The sequence below is a fragment of the Zingiber officinale genome, chromosome 3A, assembly GCF_018446385.1.
Source record: "Zingiber officinale cultivar Zhangliang chromosome 3A, Zo_v1.1, whole genome shotgun sequence".
Taxonomy (NCBI): domain Eukaryota; kingdom Viridiplantae; phylum Streptophyta; class Magnoliopsida; order Zingiberales; family Zingiberaceae; genus Zingiber; species Zingiber officinale.
This window is the reverse complement of record NC_055990.1, coordinates 531594-556079: the sequence shown is the minus strand read 5'-3', so window position 1 is coordinate 556079 and position 24486 is coordinate 531594. Positions and strand designations below refer to the sequence as shown.

The following is a 24486-nucleotide window of genomic DNA, read 5'->3' as shown; positions in this document are numbered from 1 at the left end:
TGTGACCAAATTTACTTCCTCTTCCTCTTTTGATGTTGAATTGGTCTCCACATCCGATTGACCCTTCTTCTCCTCTTGGACCACTTCATCACTTTCTTTGAATCTTTTCTCCTCTTGTGTAGGCATGAGTTCTTCTCCTAGAACCATCTTTACCTTACTCCACAACTCGTGGGCATTCTTGTATTTACCTACACGACTTATCACATTAGAAGGCAAGATTTCAATCAAAATTGATATTACCTTTGAATTTGCTTCCGATCGTGTGGTTTTCTCCTCCGTCCAATACCGTGGTCGGAGCTTCTTCCCTTTCTTGTCTTTCGAGACTTCGAATGGCTCTTCCACCACCATCATTGTATCCCAATCCGTCTCGAAGAAGTTCTTCATCTTCACCATCCAAAAGATGATGTCCCATAAGCTTCCTCCTTCATACTTTGACGGATCAATCAAGTCGGTCATCTTCTTATCTTCCTCGGTGGTTAGTCCGACGAAGAGCGTCCTCGCTCTGATACCACTTGTAAGGGATTGGTGGCCGATGTTACGCTTCCGTAAGTGCACGGATACGTCATCAATAATAAAAGATTATCGATCCCAAGAGGACTAGTTATAAGCACTAGCGATTGTTCATGTAGAATTAGCTAAACTACCGATAGTTGTAAGTGAACTGTTTCTTGAGAAGAAAAGAACTTGGGAAGTATATGTGAGAACTGGCGGGAGAGAGAGAGAGAGAGAGTTTTACTTAGTTTGGGAAGAACTCTAGGAGTTTGGTTTCGTTGTGGTGGTAATTAATTGTTAGAGTGTATACTGAAAGCCTAAGCTTTTGTAAACATTTATTTTGAATAAAGAATCACATTTGGTCAAATTGTCTACATTTAGTTGTAGTTGTTCAATTAATTTATATTGTAGATAACATGGTGTGTGGTGTCACACACAGAGGATCATGTTATCAGTATCTTATAAATTATAAACAGTAGCTCACGACCAAAATGAAAAGGAACAAACCATTGGAAGGTCGTAGTGTAATTAGGAATTAGTTTATCTTGACTATATAATTACACTTGTACACTTAGAGTGTATTGAGTAGGACCATTAGAGGTCGTTTCTTTTATACTGATTTTATAAAGAAACAAATACCTCAGTTATTATGGAAGTGTGTGCTCTTAATCCTAATATAATAACAAGCACATATATTTGATATTTATTTCTTTAATTTATCAATGGGTGAGATTTAGTTCGATGAATCAATAAGCCCGATAAGTTGGGAAATGATATCACTTATAGTGTGTGTTATTGATTATAGAAGGAAACTGTGTCCTAGTAATCTAGGTTGATAATGTCCCCAAGATGAGCTCATAAAGATCGTCATGTTAAACCCTGCAGGTGGACTTAGTCCGACATGCCGATAAAGTTGAGTGGTACTATTCTTGGATGAAGATATTAATTAAATAAGTTGTCAGTAACTCACTTAATTAGTGGACATTTCACATCTTAAACACAGGGAGACTAACACACTCATAATAAGAAGGAGCCCAAAAAATGTAATTTGGGATTGGTGCGGTAGTTCAATAATAGTTCTCTAGTGGAATGAATTATTATTGATAAAATTAAGTTGTGTGTTCGGGGCGAACACGAGATGCTTAATTTTATCGGGAGACCAAAACCAATTCCTCCTTTCGGTCCCTATCGTAACCTCTTATTTACAGAGTACTATACCCACCTTCGTACCCATGATGTAGGGGCCGGCCAAGCTAGCTTGTGGTTCAAGCTAGGGCCGGCCAAGCTAGCTTGTGGTTCAAGCTAGGGCCGGCCAAGCCTTGGTTCATGGGTGGCCGACCTTAGCTTGAACCCAAGCTTAGGTGGCCGGCCCCCATTAAATTAAAAAGAATTTTAATTTTAATTTTTTCTTATGTGAAAGATATAATTTATTGGAGAGATTAAAAATTAAAATATCTCTTTTAAAAGGATCTACAAAAGATTAAAGAAAGAGATTAGATCTCTTTCCTTATTTGTAGATAGGAAAGATATTTTATTTTTTCTCTTTATAAATTATTCACATGTTGAAAAATTAAAATTATAGAAATTTCTTTTTATAAACCATGAAGGGATTTTAAAGGGAAATTTTATTTTTTAAAATTTCCGAAGATAAATAAGGAATTTTTAATTGTTGATTGAAAATTATCTTATTTGCTCTCCATGAGGTGGCCGGCCATATACAATTGATTAGGAAATTTTATTTAATTTTTCTTAATTAATTGTTATCAAGGAAAGTTAAGGAAATTTTATTGTAATTAAATTTCCTTATTTGCCAAAGCCAAGGAATATAAAAGAAGGGGTTGAGGTGCCTTCATGACACACAACTTTTATTATTCTTCTCCCTCTCTTCTTCCTTAGTGTGGCCGGCCCCTTCAAGTTCTCTCTTCCCCTTGTTGTGGCCGAACCTTCTCTTCCTCTAGGAGATTTAGTGGTGGCCAGATTCAAGCTTGGAGAAGAAGGAGAGAAAGCTTTATCCCTTGGAGTATTGGTGGTGTTTTCTCTTCATCCTTGGAGGAGCTATTGACTTGGCCGAACCTTGCAAGGAGGAGAAGAAGGTGCATTGGTGGTTTCTCATCTCGGAAGATCGTTGCCCACACAACGTTCGAGGTTAGAAGAGGAATACGGTAGAAGATCAAAAGGTCTTTCTAAAAGGTATAACTAGTATTTTTCTTTCCGCATCATACTAGTTATTTTTAGAAATAAATACCAAATACAAGAGGCATGCGATTCTAGTATTTCGAATTTAGTTTTGATGTTGTGTTCTTTGTTTTTTTTTTCTTTTCTTTGTGATTTGATTGTTCCTTTCGGTTAACCTAAAGTTATTTTAGGAAATTAAATATTAGCTTTCCTTAAAAGATTTTGTCTAGTCGGTGGTGGTTGCTCCCATATCCAAGAAGGTCATGTGCCTCGCCACGTCAGTACTAGGAACCAATTATGGAAATTAATATTTAATGGAATTAATAACTTAGGTGATTTGGATCGAACGTGTTAAGTTCCGCAGGAGATCCAAGTCAAAACCTAAAAGAACAAATAGATTAAACTTTGGATCAAAAGTGTTAAGTTCCGCAGGCAATCCAAGTTTAATTTAAAAGAACACATGGTAGCTAGGAAAAGGTTCAGACCTTTGTACAAAATTTTTGTACAGTGGAACCATTAGGTTTTCCGAGTAGCAACCAACATTTGGTATCAGAGCTAGGGTTTTGTCTCTGTGTATTTGGTATTAGTTTAATTATGCACATGTCATACATAATTTAGGCAGGTTAATAGTAGGATGTGCTAATTTTGTGGATGTAGGATCCAACTATTATTGCTTATAGTTTTTTATGTGTGTGATTGGACCCTTTGACATGTCAAGGGCAATTTATATGTGTGTGCATGATTGTATTATAAAATACAGCAGGAGCTGTATTTAGTTTTTATAGGATTTTATTTTTGATCTAGTTATATGTACATTCCTTTTATGGAATATAGGATCGATGGATGTAAATTTTTATTTTATGTTCGATCTAGTTCACATGTACATTCCTTTGAGGAATATAGGATCGAAAAATGTAAAATTCTATTTATGTCGCGGATCGAATCTTGCAAGGCGTGGAACCTTTTTGAGGACCAGAGGCGCAGCGGAACAAGGAGCAAGATGGATGCGACAGCTAGACCCGGTGGCGGTGGCCAAAGATGGCAGCAGCTAGGGTTGGCGACACACGGAGGACAACAATAGATAAAAGCCATAATAGTTGAAAATTAGTTTTTCATTTATTGCTTTTATATTGTGCTGTGTGTGCATGTTAGTATACATGTCTAGTAGGCTAGCATAGTTAAAATTCCTCATTTATAAATAACTAAGTGGGAGAGGGATTTTAAATAAATTCCACGGTCTCCATTACTGGTTTGTAAGTGATGCAAACAAGCTTGCGTTTTGGCTCTGAGTGCCTTCCTCCATATCGGATGAGCTTGTTTGTGGATCACTAGAACAAACTTCCATTTTGGATGACTATAGGAAGTTAATTAAGAGTGTGTGATCTTCCCCATCGGAAGAGACACAATCTTATTAATGGACTTAGTGTCAAGTAATGGTGTACACTTAGGCACGTCTAATAGTATCCTCCCCATCGGAGTCACTGCTATTATTCGTGTGACCAAAGGATACCAACTATTAATTTTATTTGTCAAAAAGATAGGTTGACAAGATAATAAAATTAATGGGTTTAACCCTCCTTTTACAAATGTTGAATTTGTATACGTCCACACTATCGTGGCATACAAAATTCACGGTGTTTTGAGGTGTTGGTTATTTTAAAATAGTATTGTTTGAGGAATCAATATTATTCTAAATTTAGAGTTCTGACCAAAAGTTATTTGTGATTCTTAGGATGACTTTCAACCCACTGTACATCATACTACAACAGAATAGACTTACTGGTCCTGACTACATAGATTGGAAAAGGAACTTGGACATTGTTCTTACTACTGAAAGTTATAAGTTTGTACTGACTGAACCTTGCCCTGATGCACCCACTGGTGAATCTACCCAAGAGGAGATTGAATATCATAAGAAATGGGTAAATGCGGATGAGATGGCGCGGTGTTACATTTTGGCTTCAATGTCAAATGTATTGCAACATCAGCATCAAGATTTACCAACAGCTTATGATATTATTGTTGGTTGCTACTCGGAAAACCTAGAGGTTCCACTGTACAAAAATTTTGTACAAAGATCTGAACCTTTTCCTAGCTACCATGTGTTCTTTTAAATTAAATTTTAGATCGCCTGCGGAACTTAACACGTTTGATCCAAAACTTAATCTATTCGTTCTTTTAGGTTTTGACTTGGGTCTCCTGCAGAACTTAACACATTCGACCCAAATCACCTTAAGTTATTAATTCCATTAAATATTAATTTCCATAATTGGTTCCCAGTACTGACGTGGCGAGGCACACGACCTTCTTGGATATGGGAGCAACCACCACCGACTAGACAAAACCTTTTATGGAAAGATAATATTTAATTTCCTAAAATATCTTTAGGTTAATCGAAAAGAACAATCAAATCACAAGGAAAAGAAAAACAAAAGAACACTATATCGAAAACAAATTCGAGACTCTAGAATCGTATGCCTCTTGTATTATTTCCAAAAATAACTAGTATGACGCGGAAACAAAAATTACTAGTTATACCTTTTAGAAAGACCTCTTGATCTTCTACCGTATTCCTCTTCTAACCTCAGACGTTGTGTGGGCAACGATCTTCCGAGATGAGAACCACCAAGCACCTTCTTCTTCCTTGCAAGTTTCGGCCATCAAAACTTCTTCTAGGATGAAGAGGTTCGGCCACCCCCACCATGCTCCAAGGGATACTAGAAACGAGGCTTGCTTTCTCTCCTTCTTCTCCTTCCTTGATCCGGCCACAAACAAAAGCTCCACCAAGAGATAAGTTTCGGCCAACAAGAGGAGAGGAGAGTAATAGGGCCGGCCACCAAAACCAAAGAGGAGAGGAAGGAAAAAAATAGAGATCATTCACCATGAAGCCTTCTCTATCCCCTCTTTTATAATCCTTGGTTTTGGCAAATAAGGAAAATTTAATAAAAATTTCCTTAATTCTTTTTCCATTGAAAAGGAAAAATTATTTAATTAAAAATAATTTTCTTTTTCAAATACAATGGCCACCATTAAAGCCCCAAGGAAAGTTTTAATTAAAACAAGAATTAAAACTTCCTAATTTGTTTCCGGAAATTTATAAAAATTTCTCCAATAATTTAATCCCTTCATGATTGGTTAATAAAAAGGAAATTTTATAAATTAAAATTTTTCTTTTAAACATGTGGATAAAAAGAAAGTTATCTCTAAAAATTAAAATCTCTTTTAATCTACAAATAAGGAAAGATATCAAATCTTTTCTTAATCTCTTGTAGAAACTTATAAAAGAAAATATTTAATTTTTAAATTTTCTTTTAAATCATGAACATGGTTAAAAAGGAAAGTTTTTCTTAAAATTTAAAATCCTCCTTTAATCAACAAATAAGGAAAGATTTCAAATTTTAAACTTTCTTTTAAACATGTAGATGATTTACAAATAAGGAAAGTTTTTACCAAAAATTAAAACCATCCTTTTAAACTACAAATAAGGAAAGAGATTAATCTCTTCTCTTAATCTTTTGTAGAAAGCTATAAAAGGAAATTTTTAATTTTAAAACTCTCTTTTAAAATCATGATATCCACATAAGAAATAATTTTAATAAAAATCTTTTTTAATATTCTAGTGGTCGGCCACCTAAGCTTGGGACCCATGCTTTGGCCGGCCACCTACATGGCTCATCCACTTGGTCTTGGCCGGCCCTAGCTTGGGTTCCAAGCTAGCTTGGCCGACCCCATTGGATGGGTAAGAAGGTGGGTATGCGGTGGGTATAAATCTCTATATACTAGAGGCTACGATAGGGACCGAGAGGAGGAATTGGTTTTGGTCTCCCGATGAAATTAAGCATCCCGTGTTCGCCCCGAACACACAACTTAATTTCATCAATAATAATTCATTCCACTAAAGAACTATTATTGAACTACCACACAAATCCCAAATTACATTTTGGGCTCCTTCTTATTATGAGTGTGTTAGTCTCCCTGTGTTTAAGATAACAAATGTCCACTAATTAAGTAAGTTACTGACAACTCACTTAATTAATATCTAGCTCCAAGAGTAGTACCACTCAACTTCATCGTCATGTCGAACTAAGTCCACCTGCAGGGTTTAACATGACAATCCTTATGAGCTCCTCTTGAGGACATTCTCAACCTAGATCACTAGGACACAGTTTCCTTCTATAATCAACAATACACACTATAAGTGATATCATTTCCCAACTTATCGGGCTTATTGATTCATCGAACTAAATCTCACCCATTGATAAATTAAAGAAATAAATATCAAATATATATGCTTGTTATTATATTAGGATTAAGAGCACACACTTCCATAATAACTGAGGTCTTTGTTTTTTTATAAAGTCAGTATAAAAGAAACGACCTCTAATGGTCCTACTCAATATACTCTAAGTGTACTAGTGTAATTATATAGTTAAGATAAACTAATACCTAATTACACTACGACCTTCCAATGGTTTGTTCCTTTCCATTATGGTCGTGAGCTACTGTTTATAATTTATAAGATACTGATAACACGATCCTCTGTGTGTGACACCACACACCATGTTATCTACAATATAAATTAATTGAACAACTACATTTATCATAAATGTAGTCATTTGACCAATGTGATTCTTATTTCTAGATAAATGTTTATACCAAAAGCTAGGCTTTTAGTATACACTCTAACAATTATGAACAATCTCAAGGAACTCTTTGGTCATCAGGATCGAGCTTCTAGACAAGAAGCCATGAGAAAGATAATGACAGTCACCATGCAAGAGGGTACTCCTGTGAGGGATCATATCCTAAAGATGATGGCTTATCTGAACGAAATACAGATCCTTGGAGGAGAAATTGATGGGGAAACCCAGATCGATATGATCCTCCAAACACTACCTAGAAGTTTTGAGCAAGTCCGCCTGAATTACAATATGAACAAAATGGTATATTCATTGGCGGAACTACTGACAGAACTTCAGGCAGCAGAAGGTTTGTTTCGTCACAATTCTCATATTCACTATGCTGAAAATAGTTCTACTTCTAAACCGAAAGGAAAGAAGAAGAAGAAACAAGTTGGTTCAGCAAAGAAAGTGAATAAATCTCAGAGTACAAGACCTAAAGCTGGAATGAAGAAGCCGAAGGGCAAGTGCTTCATCTGCAAGCAGTCAGGGCATTGGAAGGCGGACTATCCTCGTAGGAATCAGAACAACAAAGGTATATCTCATGCTCTAGTTGTTGAAACATGTTTAGCGGTGTTATCTACCAGCACCTGGTGTGTAGATACGGGAGCCACTGATCATGTCTGCAATTCCTTGCAATGGTTCCAGGAAACCCGACGACTAACTGAAGGAGAGATTACCGTCTACATGGGCAATGCTACTAAGGTGGCGGCTGTTGCAGTGGGAGACGTCTACTTATCTTTTAATAGAAATAGAAATTTGGTTTTAAGAAATTGTCTTTAGGTACCCAGTTTTAGAAAGAACCTAATTTCAGTTTCTAAACTGTTTTTAGATGGATATTCAGTTTCCTTTAGTAACGATGTAATTATTAAGAGAAATAAAGTGATTATCTGTTCTGGTGCATTAGTTGGCAATTTATATACTTTAAATCCAATTTCTCCCACAAAGCAAAACATGGAAATTTATAACTCATCTTCTGAATCTAATAAGAGAAAAGAACCTTCAGAAATGAACCAAGCATATCTTTGGCATCTAAGGCTTGGTGATATTAACTTAAATAGGATTCAGAGGCTTATGGACGATGGACTTTTGGGTTCATTAGAGTTGGAAAATTTTCCAACTTATGAATCTCGTTTAGAAGGTAAAATGACCAAGAGGCCTTTTAAGGCCAAGGGGTATAGAACCAAAGAAGTGTTAGAATTGGTTCACTCTGATTTGTGTGGTCCTATGTCTGTCCAGGCAAGAGGAGGTTTTGAATATTTTGTCTCTTTCATAGACGATTATTCAAGATATGGATACATTTACCTAATGCGCCGCAAGTCCGAGTGCTTTGATAAGTTCAAAGAGTACAAGGCTGATGTGGAGAAACTACTAGGTAAAAGTATCAAGACACTACGGTCTGATTGTGGTGGCGAATACCTCTTAGGAGAGTTTAGGAATTACTTATCAGAGGCCGGGATTCAATCCCAACTGTCCGCACCTGGTACACCCAAACAGAATGGTGTGGCAGAACGAAGGAATAGTACTCTTATGGAGATGGTTAGATCGATGATGAGTTATTCGGAATTACCAAATTCGTTTTGGGGATACGCTCTGGAAACGGCAGTGTACATTCTGAACTTAGTACCTTCTAAATCAGTTTCTTCTACTCCCACAGAATTGTGGAATGGGCGAAAGCCCAGTCTAAGACATATTCGGATTTGGGGTAGTCCAGCACATGTGTTGAAACCAGATGCTGATAAGTTAGAATCTCGTACAGTAGTTCGTGTATTTGTGGGGTATCCCAAAGGAACGAAAGGTGGTTTATTTTATAGTCCTAAAGACCAAAAGGTCATTGTTAGCATCAATGTCCAGTTTTTAGAAGAGGACTATATAATGGATCACAAGCCCAGTAACAAAGTTGTTTTAGAAGAACTAAGAGAGGACACGTCTACCTTAGTACCAACAGTACAAGATGAAGTACCACAAGAGACTACAACACGTGTCACACGTGATACTGTTGGAACCCCAAGGTTGGTTTTGGTGTGATCAACAAGTTAAGTTAGGTTATGTTGTTTTCTAACCTTGTGTCTAAGTGTGCAGGAGCTTAGGAGCACAGGTACTCGATCGGAAGACGCAGCTAGCGAGAAGGACAGCACGCGGTGCGTCCGAGGGACGAGGCGTTGCGGAAGAGTACACTGGCAGACGAGAAGGAAGTGCGCGCGATAGTTCCGAGGTACGAAAGCCGGAGCGGAAGATTGCTCGGGGAGCAAGAGACGCAGCTAGCGCGAAGGTCGGCACGGGGTGCGATCGAGGGACGAAGTTTGCGGATGAGTACGCTGGTGGACGAGAAGGGACACGCGGCAATTCCGAGGGACGAGAAGCCGGAGGGAAGCACGCTCGAGAAGACCGGAAGATGGGTTCGGGTGAGCCCTATTCCGGATGTCAGAGATCACCCAATCAAGCAGATCCGGAGCGGAAGAACCGGACCGAGGTGGGACTGAACCAGAGAAGCGGTCCCGGATAAAAAAGTCAACTGTGTTGACTTTCGGGGTCCGGGGCGCTCGGACCCCTCCGGGGCGCCCGGAACCCTTCCGGGCGCCCGGAACAGTAATCTTGACCAGATCGAGAATTATCTCGATCCGAACGTTGGGGGATAAATTTTATCCCCCCCAGGGCGCCCGGAACCCTTCCAGGCGCCCCGACCAAGGCTATAAATATAACTTTGGTCCAGAAGCTTTTTCATCAGTTCAGAAATTGTAAACAACACTTGTGTGCTTCCACTGTTTAGATTAGCTTCTGTCTTTCTGTGCTTACACTGCTGTAAACGAGGCTTCTCCGCCTGAAGGAGCTCTTAGTGCGATCTTCATCCTTGGATTAACAACCTCCTCGGTTGTAACCAAGTCAAATTCGGTGCCTCGTTTTTATGCTTTATTTTCTGTTTAATCTATTTTTCAAGTGTTAGCTTAATTGTTCGAGGAAGGGTTGTGTTTGATTTTTTCAGGGCTATTCAACCCCCCCTTCTACCCGGCCGCATCGGTCCAACAGATACACAACCACAGACTGTGCCTCGTCGTAGTGGGAGGGTTGTTAGATAGCCTGATAGATTCATGTTTTTGGGAGAGTCTTCGGACTTGATCCCGGGTAAACATGAACCTGATCCCCGAACATATGACGAAGCACTCCAAGATATAGATGCAGCATCTTGGCAGAAGGCAATGAATTCTGAAATAGAGTTTATGTACTCTAATAAGGTTTGGGAGCTTGTAGAACCACCTGATGATGTAAAAGCCCTTGGATGCAAGTGGATCTACAAAAGGAAAAGAGGGACAGATGGGAAGGTAGAAACCTTCAAAGCTAGGCTTGTTGCGAAAGGGTATACTCAGAAAGAGGGAATCGACTATCAGGAGATCTTTTCACCGGTAGCCATGCTTAAGTCTATCCGGATACTCTTATCCATTGCTGCTCATATGGATTATGAGATTTGGCAATGGATGTCAAGACAGCTTTCCTTAATGGAAGTCTTGAAGAGAACATCCATATGAAGCAACCAGAAGGGTTTATTGAAAAAGGCAAAGAGCATCTAGTGTGCAAGCTCAATCGGTCCATTTATGGACTGAAGCAAGCTTCAAGGTCTTGGAACATTCGGTTTAATGAAGTAATCCAGTCATATGGATTTATTCAGTGTCCGGATGAGTCTTGTGTATACAAGAAGTGTAACGAAAATGTGGTGGTATTTCTTGTACTATACGTAGATGATATTTTGTTAATTGACAACAATGTCAAGGTATTATCGGACGTAAGGGTATGATTGTCCAAACAATTTGATATGAAGGACTTAGGAGATTGTGCACACATTCTTGGAATCAAAGTTATAAGGGATCGGAAGAAAAGAATGTTGTGTCTGTCCCAAGCTTCATATATAGATACAATCCTTGCTCGTTTTAGCATGCAGGATTTTAAGAAAGGTTTCTTACCTTTTAGGCATGGAGTAGCTCTATCTAAAGAGATGTCTCCGAAGACATCAAAGGAGATAGAGGACATGAAAACAGTTCCTTATGCTTCGGCTGTAGGAAGCCTAATGTATGCAATGCTATGTACGAGATCTGATATTTGTTTTGCCGTGGGCATGGTTAGCAGATATCAGAGTAATCCTGGACAAAGACATTGGACTGCGGTAAAACATATATTAAAGTACTGAGAAGGACTAGAGATTATATGCTAGTTTACCAAGTAGACGATTTGCTCCCTGTGGGTTACACGGATTCAGATTTCCAATCTGATAGGGACAACAGTAAGTCTACATCAGGCTATGTGTTTACTTTGGGAGGTGGAGCCATTGCATGGAGGAGTCTTAAGCAGAAATGCGTTTCGGACTCAACCATTGAAGCAGAGTATGTAGCAGCCTCTGAGGTGGCTAAAGAAGCAGTATGGCTCAGGAACTTTCTAATAGACTTAGATGTGATTCCTGGTTTGCCCAAAATCATGACAATTTATTGTGATAATAGCGGTGCAGTTGCAAACTCAAAGGAACCACGAGCCCATAAGGCAAGTAAACATATAGAGTGCAAGTATCACCTGATACGAGATATCGTGAAGCGAGGAGAAGTTGTCATCGCCAAGATTGCATCAATAGATAACCTGGCAGATCCTTTCACTAAGGCCCTTCCGGCAAAAACTTTCGATTGGCATGTGGAAGGAATGAGAATCAGATGTATGGCAGAAGATATGACAGCTTAGTCATTAGTATAAGTGGGAGATTGTTAGAGTGTATACTGAAAGTCTAAGCTTTTGTAAACATTTATTTTGAATAAAGAATCACATTTGGTCAAATTGTCTACATTTAGTTGTAGTTGTTCAATTAATTTATATTGTAGATAACATAGTATGTGGTGCCACATACAGAAGATGATGTTATCAATACCTTATAAATTATAAACAGTAGCTCATGACCAAAATGGAAAGGAACAAACCATTGGAAGGTCGTAGTGTAATTAGGAATTAGTTTATCTTGACTATATAATTACACTTGTACACTTAGAGTGTATTGAGTATGACCATTAGAGGTCGTTTCTTTTATACTGATTTTATAAAGAAACAAATACCTCAGTTATTATGGAAGTGTGTGCTCTTAATCCTAATATAATAACAAACACATATATTTGATATTTATTTCTTTAATTTATCAATGGGTGAGATTTAGTTCGATGAATCAATAAGCCCGATAAGTTGGGAAATGATATCACTTATAGTGTGTGTTGTTGATTATAGAAGGAAACTGTGTCCTAGTAATCTAGGTTGATAATGTCCCCAAGATGAGCTCATAAAGATTGTCATGTTAAACCCTGCAGGTGGACTTAGTCCGACATGACGATAAGGTTGAGTGGTACTATTCTTGGATGAAGATATTAATTAAATGAGTTGTCAGTAACTCACTTAATTAGTGGACATTTGACATCTTAAACACAGGGAGACTAACATACTCATAATAAGAAGGAGCCCAAAAAATGTAATTTGGGATTGGTGCGGTAGTTCAATAATAGTTCTCTAGTGGAATGAATTATTATTGATAAAATTAAGTTGTGTGTTCGGGGCGAACACGGGATGCTTAATTTTATCGAGAGACCAAAACCAATTCCTCCTTTCGGTCCCTATCGTAACCTCTTATTTATAGAGTACTATACCCACCTTCGTACCCATGATGTAGGGGCCGACCAAGCTAGCTTGTGGTTCAAGCTAGGGCCGGCCAAGCCTTGGTTCATGGGTGGCAGGCCCTAGCTTGAACCCAAGCTTAGGTGGTCGGCCCCCATTAAATTAAAAAGAATTTTAATTTTAATTTTTTCTTATGTGAAAGATATAATTTATTGGAGAGATTAAAAATTAAAATATCTCTTTTAAAAGGATCTACAAAAGATTAAAGAAAGAGATTAGATCTCTTTCCTTATTTGTAGATAGGAAAGATATTTTATTTTTTCTCTTTGTAAATTATTCACATGTTGAAAAATTAAAATTATAGAAATTTATTTTTATCAACCATGAAGGGATTTTAAAGGAAAATTTTATTTTTTAAAATTTTCGAAGACAAATAAGGAATTTTTAATTGTTGATTGAAAATTATCTTATTTGCTCTCCATGAGGTGGCCGGCCATATACAATTGATTAGGAAATTTTATTTAATTTTTATTAATTAGTTGTTATAAAGGAAAGTTAAGGAAATTTTATTGTAATTAAATTTCCTTATTTGCCAAAGCCAAGGAATATAAAAGAAGGGGTTGGGGTGCCTTCATGACACACAACTTTTATTATTCTTCTCCCTCTCTTCTTCCTTGGTGTGGCCGGCCCCTTCAAGTTCTCTCTTCCCCTTGTTGTGGCCGAACCTTCTCTTCCTCTAGGAGATTTAGTGGTGGCCGGATTCAAGCTTGGAGAAGAAGGAGAGAAAGCTTTATCCCTTGGAGTATTGGTGGTGTTTTCTCTTCATCCTTGGAGGAGCTATTGACTTGGCCGAACCTTGCAAGGAGGAGAAGAAGATGCATTGGTGGTTTCTCATCTCGGAAGATCGTTGCCCACATAACGTTCGAGGTTAGAAGAGGAATACGGTAGAAGATCAAGAGGTATTTCTAAAAGGTATAACTAGTATTTTTCTTTTCGCATCATAATAGTTATTTTTGGAAATAAATACCAAATACAAGAGGCATGCGATTCTAATATTTCGAATTTAGTTTCGATGTTGTGTTCTTTGTTTTTTTTCTTTTCCTTGTGATTTGATTGTTCCTTTCGGTTAACATAAAGTTATTTTAGGAAATTAAATATTAGCTTTCCTTAAAAGGTTTTGTCTAGTCGGTGGTGGTTGCTCCCATATCCAAGAAGGTCATGTGCCTCGCCACGTCAGTACTGGGAACCAATTATGGAAATTAATATTTAATGGAATTAATAACTTAGGTGATTTGGATCGAACGTGTTAAGTTCCGCAGGAGATCCAAGTCAAAACCTAAAAGAACAAATAGATTAAACTTTGGATCAAAAGTGTTAAGTTCCGCAGGCGATCCAAGTTTAATTTAAAAGAACACATGGTAGCTAGGAAAAAGTTCAGACCTTTGTACAAAATATTTGTACAGTGGAACCATTAGGTTTTCCGAGTAGCAACCAACATTAATGTATCATGTTCTATCCTTTCCTCATTGTCAATCAACATGTACTCGTCGAAAGTTATAGCTACTACCCTTAAGCACTAAACAGAAAAGATCCCTGTGAAATCCTATTACGATTAACCCTTGTCACTAGGGCACCTCCGTAGATCACAAGAATGCAAACCTGATCGGTATCATTAAGGATAGAGATAGGGGTTTGGTTTGATTTCTTACTTCCTTGTGAAGGAATTACCTCTCCTTTCAAGGGAGTATCCTAGATGTCCGTGAACGGGTTATCCCTGTTACTAGAGCCCCTCGGGTATACAATCTAAGATCTTCTCTTTACAAAATTAGCAATCTCAATACGATCAATTAATACGACATGGCAAACAAGTCTCATGCATATCAAATTGAAACAAGACAAGCGAAATCATTTAATGAGTGAAAGCATAAGCATGAATCTTACATCATAACCTATCCACAACTACTCCCTGATCCTAGAACAAAGAATCTACTCCATATACGTAGGGGAAAACCCCAAAGACATAGTATAATTAAACATTCAATCCCTAGACAAGAAGAGAGAGGGAATAGATATGCTTATTCAATGATGTCGAGTAATCTTCGAATCCAATCCTTCTCTTCTAGAGTTGATGCGGTGATGGAGGTGATCTCAGATCGTCGAATAGATGTCCGGGACGGTGTGGAACAACACCAAGGTGTATCTCTCTTTTTCGGCTCTCCCCCCTTCAAGGGGAAGGGTTAAGAGCCCTTTTATAGGCTAGGGCACAGGCGCCGCACGACCCGTGCCACAACCATGCGAGATCCGCACGACCAGCTCCTCTCCTTCTTTTGGTAGAGTGGCACGGTCGTGCGAGATCCGCACGACCATGTCTTCCTTCGACTCTGGTCGTGAGGCACGACCATGCAAGGTCGCACGACCGTGCTGCTCTCTCTCGGGAATATCCACACGGTTGTGCAAGGTTGCACGGCCGGTGTCAAGTGGTTTTTTGCTTTTACTCTGATGCGTCGACAATCGCTCTAAAAGTTATCTCTGTTAACACAAAACCAAATAAAGAGCAGATCTCCGACAAAAGAGTAATTAATACTGAATAAACAATAGGAGAGATGATCGTGCGAAGAATATATACAAATAAAATAAGTGAATTAGTTAAGCTATGAAAAACTCGAGTTAATTGTTCTCCCTATCAAGAGGTCAAGCTATGATTTGCTATAGCAAGCATGAGACTTAGAAGCCTCATAATCAAAGGTCATGACTATTGATGCAATCGACCTCTGGTAAAGGTTGATCATGCTCAAACTAACTCGAGTTAGACTTAGATGTTTGATTAATAAATTAGTTGGTTAAGCAAACAAATCCTAGTTGGTCATAGTTAACAGGACACTTGACAGTTACAAGTCCAATAGGGAGTTGACATTAGATAAGAAGTCAAGTGGATCACGGTTGACAAAGCACTTAGCGATCGGAAGTCCAATAAGGAGTTGATATGAGATGAGAAGTTCAAGTGGGTCATGAAGGACCAGACAGTTGACATGAGAAGTAAAGACCAAGTTGGTTATGAAGGACCTGACACTTGGCATGAGAAACAAAGTCCAAGTGGATCATGAAGGATCGAATACTTGATGATGACGGAAGTCTTGATAGGTCAATGTTAATCGGATGCTAGGTAATAAGAAAGTCCTGATAGGTCAAGGTTGACCGGATGTTAGACAATAATTAATTCCTAATAGGTCAAAGTTTGTCAAATGTTAAGTAACGATGAAGTCCTTATAAGTCAAGGTTGACCAAATATTAGACAATAAGAAAATCTCAAAAGATCTAGGTTGACCGAATGTCAAGCAACGATGAAGTTCTGATAAGTCAAGGTTGATCACATGCTATATAACTAAAATTCTCAATAGGTCAAGATTAACTGGATGTTAAATAAAAAAAGTCTTGATAGATTAAAATCAACCGAATACCAAGCAAGATGATTATTGATAAAGCTGAGCATAAGTATTAATCAATTGATTAGATGTATCCATTGATATGCTCTAAACTCCAAAATTAGAATTTGAGATGTTTATAAAATTGACTATAATAATGGTGTATCTATTGATATGCTCTAAACTTCAAAATTAGAATTTGAGATGTTTTTAAAATTTGCTATAATAATTAGAGTTTCTACTAAATAACTATGATTGCTACAATTCGCCGCATAATATTGCAGCAAGTAGGGTTACTATAGTTTGTTGCAAAATGAAGCTCTACAAGGCAAGCCTGTATGACCTTCCAACTCGAACGCAATGGAAAGAAATGCCAAACAAATTGAACAAAGGAAGAAAAGGGAGAGCTTTCAGAGTCGAAAACAAACAATAAATTGAAATTTGCATTCGCAAATTGCTAGTGTTTTGGGAAACGTATATAAAAGAAAAACATGAACACCTACCTTTTTCATACCTTTTCCACTTATGGAAAAAGGAATTAGTTATAGGATTGAAAATCTGCCAAGTGAAAAAAAGAAGAGAAACTAGTAAACTACCGTAGTTTAAAGAAAGGAAACACTTCTATGGCACCTTCAACAATGTCTATAAATAATTGCAATAGCACATTGGTTTCTTTAATCAGGTGACTCTGAAAAGGCAGTATTACATGCCTCTAATGTTGGGGAATGTAAGCGGAAACCGATTGAGCTAGAAGAATTTTACACAGACTTGTGCTGTTCAAATTACACGAAGAACCGAAGAACCTTGATTAGGCACAGAACCAACAAACAGAATCTTCAAAGTTTAACTGATTCTAAAAGGTGGTAGTGTTCAAGAAAGGTTTGGGCAGTGTAATATCCCTCCATCTTGGTATTCCGGTCTTAAACGAGTGCTCCAGCACCATCAACCATTCTTCTAAAATAGATTCCTTTTCCTTCTGCAAAAGGCGGTATTCCTTCTCCATCGTGGACTCCAACTCTTCCAAACGTTTGATTTTGTATTGCATCTTTCTAAGCTGTTAAAAGAAAGAACATGCAGAAAAAATGTAAAACTGAGATCCATCATTCACTTTTAAGCTCAAATCAAACACATACGAGAGCAGCATAATCATGTCTGAACAATCTTGTAGCCGCTACATAAATTTTATTCTGCCATTCAACTCTATGTTAAGGTCGTGTTCTTATTAGTTTAGTAAGTGTAACCATAATTTAGTTAAATTCTGATGGTACAACAAAGATGAACACACAAGTAAATGGGCTATTGACGACCACACATACCAAATCAAAAGAACTCTTCCCAAATTAAAAGATATAATTTAAAATCTAGCCAAATTAAAAAATATTTCTACCAAATTAAAAATATCAAACTTTCAACATCTAAAATAAGGCAATTACACAATTTAACTACAATTCAAATTTTAAAAAATAAATCAATTCCTACTTTACATCAATGAAAGAACGCAAGAGATGGTGTACATAAAAATGTAGACGAAAAGGTGGACAACCAAAGATGTCAGCTAGTTAGTTAGTAGAGTCACCATTGACAAAAAAAAAAATGTGTGTGTGCATGGAAACGAATTAGTATATATCTTAATTTTGTTGTTCAAGCACAATTAATTTGTTAGTAAATGTTTGTCTTAATTTTATATGGTTGCATGGTACCAAATCATCATTTCAATTATAACTATAATACTATATCAATTGGCAAGTCTGACTTGACATAACATGCTACGCACGACAAGTCTTATTTGACACAACATAAGAGCCATAACGCTCATTTTTCATATTATCTTTAATTTTCACAGTGCTTATTTGACATGACATGCTTACGTAATGCTAAGTTTACATTGTACATGTGCTAGCAAAAGTGCAAATAAGGTGTTTCTTTTGATGTGACATTGCACTAAAAGATTTGCTGATTTATGTATTGAGAACTATATAAAAGCATGTCATGCCAGCATTCAAATTGGCAAATCAACAGCAATCACCAAAATAATGTAACGATTTACATATCTTGTGCATAAATTTGTCAGAACTTAAATTTCATTAAAATTCAGTTAAATTTTCACATTCTCTAACACAACAAAAGTATGATAAGGCCCATAGATCTTGAACGTAACATTTTAGGTTTGACTGATAGTATAGATCAGATAGCACCTTTTGGCATTTGACAATGATTTGATTAACTTTCTAGGATCCAGCCTTAACTACTATAATCTAAACAATAAAGACTGAGAGTATAGGAGAACCTGTCTTCAAAAAACAACTATTTATTTGGAAAAATAAAGTCATGGTGGAGAGAAACCTGTGCCTCGATAATGGATGCCAGCAGCAGTTCTATTTCCCTTTCCTCCTGGTCAGCAAGTAGCTTGGCACGTGCAGCAGTTGCACCAAGTGCAGTTGCAATTGAAGCCCTTATTTGAAGTGTTGTAGCCCCAAAATTCTTTTCTTGGCCACCTTTCTGAATATCTTGAGAAGAAAAAGAAAATTTTCAAGATGGTATTGAAGAGACAGTTAATTACGACAAGAAAAAACTGCATACAATTTTCTTTTGAATATTATGTTACTTTGACTCAGGTATGAGTAGATGGCAAGGTTATGGATCTAGGTGTTGGACATAATTGTTTCACAATTTTTACCAGAACCAATGAGGGCTTCAATATTAGAGTGATGGGTGCCCAACATCGGCAAGGAAGGGGTAGATAGAGAAATCCAGCATAAATTTAGAGTAGATGGGTAAGGGGTACATGGGTGCTCAAAATGGCTGTTGCTTAGAAATTCAACATATGAAACTTCACAAAATACCATTACACTTAATCATATGACCACCACTTAAATCTATTGCATGCAACAGGTAACATAAAAGGATGCCATTATATGGTTTGAAGTTTTTATAACAGGAGAATGAATATACAACATAACACAAACAAAGATTAATTAGTGTGAAATGTCAAAGGTGTCTAAGGGTGATTAAATGGCTAATATCAAGCATAACAATACTCTTAAATTTTGGTGTAGAGTTTTACAACACAACAAAACAATGATAAAGTAGCAACATGATACAAACAAAGATTTAATGAGTTGTACATATAAGAATTATCTGCCATATCATTATCTAATGCCTCCATAATGTCAGATGGTTAACTCTATCTAATTACATCATTTTTATCTGCAAACATACTAAGCAAACTGAGACAAGATTATATGTTGAGTAGAATTTCAGTCATGTAACATCATCATCAATCAAGCTGTGTTTGACCCAACTCATCCATATGTTACTTCTTTCTCTCATTCACTGAAAGATTAAGGATTAGTTATTCAACCTTGTCATCACTATTAATTAAGTGAGCTTATTATGGATCAAGAATGTTTATTGTGAATCAAGAGAGAATATAATAATCTCTCAATCAACAACGATTCTAAATTTCTCTTCCTTCAACTAATAACCAATTCAGATGCAGTTAGGAAAAACCTACGATTATTGAATAATGTCACTTTTATTTTAAAAAATAATTAAAATTCTAGTATTATTGAGTAATCTAACAAAATAGGATCCTTTTCTAAGTTATAAACTATTTTTATTGTTTATTCATTTTAACTAGATGACCATAGCATTATTATATATTGCATTATTAATATCTGAATACATTCGGTTAAGTAATTTTATATAATAAGTACTGAACAACTCTTGTAATCTCATATATGAAATTTTATTATTTCTCGTTTCTTATTTTTCTTGCCAATTTCGATTTGAACAATCCTACTAATCTTAAACAACCTATACTTGAGTTCTTTATTTGCATGATTCCAATCCTAACACTGATTTTGCTAACCATGCCCTTTCCTCTCTTTTTTTCTTTCATATCTAGAGATTTCTATGTTAGCAAAGCAGCACCTTCATACAGGCACAAAATGTAAATTGGCTGAACAAAATATGGTATAGATTATATCAAGTACTCAATTGAGACTTTTATTGAGCATATTAGAAACTAATGTTAGTGCAAAACTTCCAAAGAATCAAGCACCAACATTTTTCATGGTCATGACAAAATCACCAATATTCCCTAATTAAGTCAATATATGTAGTTTACTTCATTTCTAGTTTAGTTCTAGATGTAAGAATTATGGGAAACTCTAAAGCCATATCATAGGCTTTTTATAGCATCCAATAAATCCACCAGAGAATATGTTTCGATTTAATGCTAAAACAAAGGAGTAATCACCTACCAGTAACTTTTTGCAGCTCCAGATCTGGATCTTCAGTCTTCAATACATTGAAATGACTATACAATCACAACAGAAGTATTCCCTTTCAAGAACTGGACATGCCAAAAAATAAAGAAAAAGTAGGGAAGGAGACTAACCTGTTGGGTTCATCACTTGTACAAATTAAATCATTTAATGGATCCTTATTGATAGAAAAGACCTTGCTTGCAGCTGGATTCTCAGTACCCAATGCTGTGAGAGCAGCATCTGCTGCAGAAGCAGCAATCTGCAAACCAGCAACAGTAGACAAGCATGCTACCTAACAAACATAAGATAGCATTTTGATTCATACTCATATTAAACAACATCAAGACTTTTGTAGACATGAATGATAAGTAATCTAAAGTTAGAATGCACCTGTTTTAGTAGTGAATTTGCAGCATTTACAAAAGAATTATAGCATCTTCTCTTTAAAGGACGTTCTGGAGTAGATTCTTCAACATCTTTCCCATCAGTTTCAATATATCCATCCACCTTATCGGGCTCATGTGGTGGTTCATGTATCGGGGATTGCATTTCTTTGGCATCAGTTGTCTTGCTTATCGAGTTACTACCAGCAACTGCTCCATTAATGGAATCCAAAATATGCTCGCCAAAAGGCAGTTGTATAAGCCTTGAAATACAATCCAGCTTACTCTTAGTTCGTACATGCTGTGCAATAAGATCCCAGTCGTCTCCATGCTTTAGCACAGATTCTAGAAGAAGAAGAGTCTCTGCATCTGTCCATGCACTCATTACATGATTGGCACTGTCATCAGTCTCAAGCTTCAAGTCCTTTACGGTAGCATTGACCTGACTCTTATCTTTAGAGCAATTTGGACATACAATCAGTCCTCCCTGCAAAGCCATGATAAGAAACAGCACAGAGCTTACAAAAGATGTCACAATCCAGTAATTAATGTCAACTGGAGGCAGTATAGAATAAAAGAGACATAACACCATCCTATCCCAGTACCTGGAATGCTGAAGACCAAGTTCACAATTCACAAGTAGAAATTCACTGAAGTGCTAATGATTAGTCCAATTTATCCATAATGAATAAATGTTGATCAATCACTCTTATGTCCATGAGCCTACATCTAAGCATAAAGAACCAGTACTTTCTCCAACTTCCATGTTGAACTCTTCAAAAATGATTAATTCTCTACACCCCATAAAGCATTCAACATGCAGCAAAAATGACAGTGAAATTTCTTAGTTGGTTTTACCCATTCAAATTGGAAGTGCAAAAAAAAAGCATTGGTTCAAAACTCCAAAAGGTATGGGTTTGTATGGCTCAAGCATATTGTCTAATCACCGACCAATGTTGATAGTCTGTTGGTATGGGGTAAATGTCACTGTCTCATCAATGTTGGCACGGTTTGGTGGTATGATGAGATCGAGGCTATCTCGACTGGTATATAACTAAGAAAAGATCCTCCTTTCATTATTCATCCTTATATTCTTGTCGATCAGAAGAAGTCGGTAGTTTAAAAAGAGAGAAAAGAGAAGGAGAAGCACCAATAGATGATATTGATCAAAATCAAAGATTATATTCTCATAACTCATCCTTCAATTTCATTTATCAAAAACTAGAATGAGATAAATCACTAAAAAGAGATGAGAATTCAAGGAGGTCACTTACCAGACACGTGTACCAACAACTGAGATATATCGATAAGCTTATACCTATATTCATTCCAGTTTCAATAGTCAACCAAGATATATTTGTGAATATATGGAGAAATCAATTCCAATACAAGATAGCCTCGTTTGAGAGAATTATTTTATACGTGTATCGAACAACTATGGGATTAATCATGGTAGAATGCTATGAAAATCATACTCCCATCTAATACATGACATTCATTTTAGTATAAGAACCAATGCTCACATTTGATGCTTGTTATATTTTTGTTACGTGTTAATATAAATCTTTTAATTCAACTTTTTATAATTTTCATAGGCAATTATTTGGAGGTAAACATGCTAAGTGAAAGGAGATTATAGAACTAAAACTCATTTTAGGTGATCTAGGGATGCTTTGAAGAGTGCTCGGTGTCAACACAGCATGGTAACAAAATCCTTCCGTTTCGACAAGAGACCAAAATGCTAACATGAAAAAAATACTTTCAAGTTCATAGATAATTCTTACCAAAGATGAAGAAGAATTCTGTAACATAGGCCGAGAAGATAATAGATTATAATTTAATTATCTCTGAAGCAAATCAAACGTGGGGGGTTACGGAAATGTACTAAGGATAGGAAAGCAGAAGATACCTCAAACGACTCAGTTCCGCTAACATTGAATTGTTTACCGCAGACTCCACATACAGGACCCCTCTTCGGGGCCCAATCTCCAAACACATCAGTGTACGAAGTCAAAGATGGTAACTTGAACCCGTTTTCTCCACCCAATCCCGTCGTGGCCACCCTCTTCCTCTGCGGAATGGAAGCTTGCACGACCTGCACACCACCCGGCACCCCTTCTTCCACCACAACCTTTGGCCCATCATCCTCGGCGGGCGGAGGCACCCCTGCCACTGGCTTCGCCCAGAAATTGATCAGCCCCCATTTCTCCAGGCACCGGAACACGTTCTGTATGTACCCGACGTCTCCAATTAAAGACTTGCGGATCTCGGTAAAAGTGATGCGCCTGGACGGGTCCTCCCGGTATTTGTTGATGATGAAATCGCGGTACTCCTTGTAGACTCTAGGGTTCCGGGAGGCAGCGGAACCGTCGAAGAACTCCGGGAGCGATCGCTTCTCGGTGTCGTGGATCTCATCCCAACGAAACCAACCTGAGTCAAAGAGGAACCAAACCAAACCAAACCAAAAAAGGCGGACATCAAAACCCTAACCCTCGATGCAACGAAGAAAGAAGAGCTAATCCAGAAGGGGTTCAGGTACTCGAGGACGCGGGGATGGAGTACAGCTCGCGGTCGGCGAGGTCGCTTCCTTCGGAGCTCGGCGGCATATTCCTTCTGGGGCGGTCGCGCGGGAAGCGGAGAAGGCAGTAGGCGGACGGTGATCGGGGGTAGTGATGTCAGATCGAACGGTACTGGGAGATATTGATCGAGCTAAAAGAGATGCAGGGGGGAACGAGGTGGGAGCGGACGAAGGATGGGGGGCTCTGAACTCTGAAGGGTTTCCTTTCCGGAATAACAAGCAGTTGGGCTGGGCTTTGATGGACTTAAATTATGGCCTTTGATGGATTATATATATATATAGAGTGATTCCGGGACCGACGCGCACGCGCAAGTATATATATATATATATATATATATATATATATATATATATATATTATAGGTGCGTTCTATATGGTAAAGGAACCTCGTCTCTCCGGCTCCATATTTCGTCTACCAAATAAATTATCATTAGGGCCGTAGCCAAGTGGAGACGAGGGGGTACGATTACCCCTTGAGTTTTAAAAAAATAATGTTATACCTCATCATCATTTTGATCGGTTGATTCATCGTTGTTCGTTGTTGGAAAACTAAAATTAACTATATATTTAGAAAGGTGCGGAGATAAAGATAATGTTGATTCAAATCAGAATTGATTTGGTTAAGTTATGAACGAACCAAGTTTAAGATTTAGGGGGTGCTTGGTTCATTGAAAGGAATGGGAATAAGAATGAGATTGATAGAAGTAGGGAATGGAAATGGGGACTTTCCCATTCCTCTCCTTTTACTAGGGAATGACTCATTCCCATGTTTAGGGTAATAAATCCATGGGACCCACCACTAATCCCCCAAACCAAACAACCAGTTTCAATCCATTTCCCATTCTTTACTCTCA

The 24486-nt window shown here is 37.5% G+C and overlaps 1 protein-coding gene across 1 annotated transcript; it reads right to left on the bottom strand.

The window, feature by feature from the left end:
* Window positions 1-17000: 17000 nt before the first annotated feature.
* LOC122050927 (SWI/SNF complex subunit SWI3A homolog) lies at window positions 17001-23846 on the bottom strand. Its single transcript, XM_042611802.1, has 7 exons — window positions 23593-23846; window positions 22963-23483; window positions 21061-21540; window positions 20802-20962; window positions 20665-20720; window positions 18743-18906; window positions 17001-17453 (listed from the first exon to the last, which is right to left on the bottom strand). Exons 1-7 carry the CDS (start codon window positions 23657-23659, stop codon window positions 17253-17255), a joined length of 1650 nt encoding a protein of 549 aa, XP_042467736.1. The 5' UTR covers window positions 23660-23846; the 3' UTR covers window positions 17001-17252.
* Window positions 23847-24486: the final 640 nt, after the last annotated feature.

Bases quoted from the DNA above. Each gene is read 5' to 3' on its own strand.
- LOC122050927 (XM_042611802.1), bottom strand. From the start codon at position 23,659: ATGCCGCCGAGCTCCGAAGGAAGCGACCTCGCCGACCGCGAGCTGTAC. The intron at 23,484-23,592 runs GTACCTGAACCC...TCTTTGACTCAG, and splicing joins CTCCATCCCCGCGTCCTCGA to GTTGGTTTCGTTGGGATGAG. The intron at 20,721-20,801 runs GTTAGTCTCCTT...GTGATTGTATAG, and splicing joins ACAAGTGATGAACCCAACAG to TCATTTCAATGTATTGAAGA.